Consider the following 5539-nt stretch of genomic DNA (forward strand, 5'->3'; position numbering starts at 1 on the left):
GCGCCTGGGTGGCTCAGTTGGTTAAGCGACTGCCTTCGGCTCAGGTCATGATCCTGGAGTCCCGGGATCGAGTCCCGCATCGGGCTCCCTGCTCAGCAGGGAGTCTGCTTCTCCCTCTGACCTTCCTCCTTCTCATGCTCTCTGTCTCTCATTCTCTCTCTCTCAAATAAATAAATAAAATCTTAAAAAAAAAAAAGAATAAATAAATAAAGACACTGCCTACAGTATCAATTAGAATAGAAAATACATATTAGCCTAATAAACTTTTACGCTTTTTTGAAAGGTTCACCTAAAATAATTCATCTTGCTGAGCTTTCAATCAACATCTACCACATTCAGAAATGACAGGGTCCCAGGGCGCCTGGGTGGCTCAGTCGTTAAGCGTCTCTGCCTTCGGCTCAGGTCATGATCCCAGGGTGCTGGGATCGAGCCCCGCATCGGGCTCCCTGCTCAGGAGGGAGCCTGCTTCTCCTTCTCCCTCTGTCTACCACTCTGCCTACTTGTGCTCTCTGTCAAATAAATAAAATCTTAAAAAAAAAAAAAAAGAAATGACAGGGTCCCAAATCCCAGAAACAACTTAGATCATACTCACACCAATTATATTTGGATGACTTAGCTCCTGTAATAATTTTATCTCTCTTAAGGCTGTTCTATTTATACCTACATGAAAAGGCAAAGCACAATGTGAAAAATAATTCTGACATCTCAAATCTTATAAACATATTTTTGGGGATAGGTTAGTCTTTCAGGAAATAGCAGTGAATATAAGAAAAATAAGGACTATTTTGACAATTTTTTTTGATATCTGGTTTTCTTTTATATTACTTCATTTTCAAAATAGCTTAACAATGACTATGATAAATGGTGATAAAAAGTATTCACTTTATACCATATCACTTGAGAAGACTGCTGGAATAACAATGTGATAGTGTGTAACATTAAAGCAATAAGTCAACAGCTTCCTCTTTCTCGCATTATGTTAGAAACAGATTCTTTTTTTTTTAGAAACAGATTCTTGATGCTAACAACAAAGTAGTGGTAAGACAATATCTTTCCCAATACAAAGGACAAAACTCAAAATTAAAAATAAGATGTGGTACTGTTAAATAGAAGAAGCGTCCTTTTTATAAAAACTAGTTCTTGATGACTAAACAAGACTTAGCATACTAGTACAAAATGCTATGGAGGAAGGGTAAAACCATGTTTTCTTCCATTTATCTATTTCAGTGTGAGCTTTCTGTACTTCCATGAAGTTGTATCCTGAATTTTCAAAGTAATTAGAAGCTCAGAAAAAGAATAAACAACTGCTTGCAACACCTTAAAGAGTAATGAAGACAGCAAAACAAGCCACTAATAACCTTGTTGCCTTACATTTACTCAGATGACTTGGATGACTTACAGGACTCTTAACATCCAAATGGTAGATATCACAAATATCCTGTCTCTATCCTGAGTTTACTCTTCTTTCACCCTGCAATAACTCTATCTAGAACCACTCATAACTCTAATACGTTGCTAACTTCCTTAGTAAGAATAAAAACTTTTCCTGTTCTGTCAGATTACATGGAGTACTCACCATCTTTAGCTTCTGATCTATGTCCAAGTTTAATCTGGGGGGGGGAACCCAAATACATTAAAAATGTTAAATTATTTATACTTAATTCATAACATATAAACACTTCAGAAACTTAGCCACAGTAAAAACACGTAGCAACTTATATGCAAGAAGGGAGTGGAAATCATGAATCTGAAAGGCAAAATTAACAATATAAGAAAGGACCAAGTACCTATCATTCCTTGCCCCTTAGTTTTTGAATTACATTCAAGTAATGGAATTAAGAAAATAAATGTCTCCTTTATCTTTGCAAGATTAAATGTACAAAAGTAACTGAGGGCATACTGACTAATAAACAACAACAAAAAATCACTTCAAGTTAGCCTACTTGGGAGGAAATATATGACATATAAACATAACATGTTTAATACGCCCAACAACATATTCTTAGGGAACACATTTTCCAAAAACCAAAATTACAAATTATGATCGATATGGTTAAACTGTTACTATTAATACACATAACAAAACAAAACAAAAAAAGCACAACAAATTGCATTAATAGGTTCAGGCTTACACCAGTCTCTTACTCACTGCTTTATATAATGACTACATGTAACCAAAAATAGAAAAAAAAAAAAAATTACTTCTGGAAAAACACAGCTATTCTTCCTTTAAAAATATCTCCCAGGGGCACCTGGGTGGCTCAGTCGTTAAGCGTCTGCCTTCGGCTCAGGTCATGATCCCAGGGTCCTGGGATAAAGCCCCGCATTGGGCTCCCTGCTCAGCGGGAAGCCTGCTTCTCCCTCTCCCACTCCCCCTGCTTGTGTTCCCTCTCTCTCTGTGTCTCTCTCTGTCAAATAAATAAATAAAATCTTTAAAAAAAATATCTCCCAGCTAAATGCAAACTGGTACAGCCACAGTGGAAAACAGTATGGAGATTCTTAAAAAATTAAAAATGTAATTACCATATGATCCAGTAATTCCCCTACTGGGTATATAACCAAAGAATATGAAAACACTAATTCAAAAAGATATATGCACCCTATGTTTATTGTAGCATTATTTACAATAGCCAAACTACGAAAGCAACCCAAATGTCTATCTTTATCCATTCATCTCTCGATGGACATTTGGGTTGCTTTCGTAGTTTGGCTATATATATATACACACACACACACACACAATGAAATATTACTCAGCATACACACAATGGAATATTACTCAGCCACAAAAAAGAACGAAATCTTGCCATTTGTGACACAAATGGATCTAGAGGGTATAACACTAAGTGAAATAAGAGAAAGACAAATACCATATGATTTCATTCATATGTGGAATTTAAGAAACAAAACTAACAAAGAAAAGAGACAAACCAAGAAACAGTTAACTACAAAGAACAGATGGCTATCAGAGGGGAGGTGCGTGGGGGGATGGGGGAAATAGGTGAAGGGGATTAAGACTACACATCATGATGGACACTGACTAATGTATAGAATTGCTGAATCACTGTACTGTACACCTGAAACTAATGTATCACTTTATGTTAACTATGCTGGAATTAAAATTAAAAAAATAAGATTCTTGGTAATGATACAAATAGATTAAAAGATATAAATAAATATATACATATCTCCCAGCGATATACTACAAACACAACTTTTTACTTAAAGGTAAACTACTATAACACCAAAAACATAAGGCACTCAGCAATAAATCTGACAAAAGATTTGCAAAGCTTTCCAAAACTAAATAATAAAACAATATGAAAACATGCTTAAAAATGAGACTAAAATAAACAACACATTCATGGATAGCAAGACTCAGTAATCATAAATATGTCAATTTTTTTTTAAGTTCAACCAAATCTAAAGCTCAACAGCATTTTTTAAAGAACACTGACAAATCAATTCTAAACTTTATATGGAAAAGTAAGGATCTAAGAACAATTTTAAAATTTTTTACATTTTATAAACACAAAATACATTGTTTTCACAAAGCCATCTACTTCCTCACCCAGATTAAACAACTATCAATATTTTGCCACACTTACTTCATTATTCATCCTCCCCTTTCTGCTGGCTAAAATGTTTTATAACAAACCTGAGATTTCATGTCATTTCATCCCCATGTACTTAGGTAAGCATCTCTAAAACACGGGACATTTTCTTACATATTCAAAATGCCATTTTCATACTTAATAATAATGCCATAGCAGTAGGTAATACCTAGTTCATATCTAATTCTCCTGATTGTCTGAAATTTCCCAACTAGCAGATAAAGTAGCCAAGAGATAATTTTGAAGAAAAACAGGTATGTTTATCTTATCAGATTTTAAGGCTTTTGAAAGACAGTAGTAATTAAATACACTATAGTATCTGAGCAGGGATGGAAAAAAAAAAATCAATCAATGGAAAAAAATAGTGTGCCCAGAAATGGCTCCAAGTATATACTGGAACTCGGCATTACAACTAATGCAGAACTTTGTGTTACAACTCACCAGGAAAAGGACAGACTATCAATAATGCTGGGACAGCGAGGAAAAAATATTGGATCGCCATATTACACAAAGTAGAAAAATTAATTCCAGATGGAATAAAGACCTAAATGTGAACAGCAATACTTTAAAATTTTTAGAATATAGAATCCTTAATAAATGAGGTGGCAAGAAGACAAAAAAGAAAACCATAAAGCAAAAAAATGGATAAACTCAACCAGAACAGAATTATAAATTTCTGTGCCCCAGAAGATACTATATATAAACTAAAAGTCTAGGCAAAGACTGGGAGAAGATATCTGAAGTGCAGATTTCTGACAAAGGATCAATGTCCAGAATATAATAAAAAATTCCACTAATCAACAGGAAGAAAAAAATGTAAGCACCCTAACAGAAAAACCGGTAGGAGAAAGTCTAAAAAGCCAATAAATCTAAGAAAAGATGATCAATCTAACTGGTATTCAGAGAAATATTATATGAAACAATCATATGCCAATTTTGATCCAGGTAACTGACAAATGTAAAATTTGACAATACAAACATGGTAAAAATGTGGAAGGAGGTTAAACTAGTCCAAGCACTTTGAAGAGCAATCTGACAATATGTGGTGAGGCTGATGCTGTATATTCCCTAAAACAGGCATGTCTGTAGGGCTGTAAAAAGGGAAAACATAAAAAATAACAAAATAGCTTAAGTGTGTGCATCAAGAATTTGGACAGGCAAATTTTAGTGTAGTTATATGATGGAATTTAATTATCAATGATCATATATAAACCACATCTACATGTATCCATGTAGAAGATTTCAGAAATAACGCGGATTCAGAAAAACAAACTGCAAAAGAATATTTACATATGGGGGGGGTGGGCAGGCAGGTGGGCAGGCAGGCAGGCAGGCAGGCGGGCGGGCGGGCAGGCGGGCAGGCAGCCAGCCATTGAAAGAAATAACCTAGAAGGCCACCAATAGAGGACTGGTTAAATAAATGGGGAAACATAAATTGAGTATGATCTTTTTAAAAAGATGAGGCAGAGATCAATGATTTTTTTTATAAATTTCAAAAGAAATGAAATTTTACACTTACCTCTAAACATACTTTAAAAGTCTAAGATACAATAGGTGAAAGAATACTGAATATTCATTTTTTGTAAAATTAAACATAAATGTTAGTAAATGAACAAGTGTAATACTTTATAGCAGAAAGACTAGATAATGTCTAAAATGAGATAGGGGCAAGCACTCAAGAAATAACGATATAAGCACATTATTTAATGAAATAGAAGTAAATACCAGAGGAAAACTATAGGAGTTGTGATTGCTCTAAGGAGTGAAAAACTGGGCTAGAGGAACCAAGCACCTTAAAAAGCCTGGGCCTTTTAACTGATTTTTAAAACCACAAAGCAGCATTATTTGAAATAAAAATTAAATGTAAAAGAAGATTCCATTGTGAGTAACCTTCAAGGGGTAAAAGTCTATCAAAGAGAAACAGG

The 5539-nt window shown here is 34.4% G+C and overlaps 1 protein-coding gene across 8 annotated transcripts in view; it reads right to left on the minus strand.

Moving 5' to 3' along the window:
• The window catches only part of CDK7 (cyclin dependent kinase 7), a 52104-nt gene that overhangs the window by 43894 nt on the left and 2671 nt on the right, over nt 1–5539 (minus strand). For 7 of the 8 annotated variants that reach the window (XR_014147146.1, XM_081826804.1, XM_081826803.1 and 4 more), the window contains exons 3-4: nt 1577–1610; nt 593–660 (exon numbers count right to left, since the gene is read on the minus strand). Coding sequence is in view for 7 of the 8 variants with exons in the window: in XM_081826804.1 (XP_081682930.1) it covers nt 593–660; nt 1577–1610 (102 nt within the window). In the remaining variant the exon portion in view is untranslated. The remainder of the gene's footprint in view (nt 1–592; nt 661–1576; nt 1611–5539) is intronic. The other variant, XM_081826807.1, reaches the window with a different exon arrangement.

The sequence above is a fragment of the Leptonychotes weddellii genome, chromosome 7, assembly GCF_054177405.1.
Source record: "Leptonychotes weddellii isolate Sample4059 chromosome 7, ASM5417740v2, whole genome shotgun sequence".
Taxonomy (NCBI): Eukaryota; Metazoa; Chordata; class Mammalia; order Carnivora; family Phocidae; genus Leptonychotes; species Leptonychotes weddellii.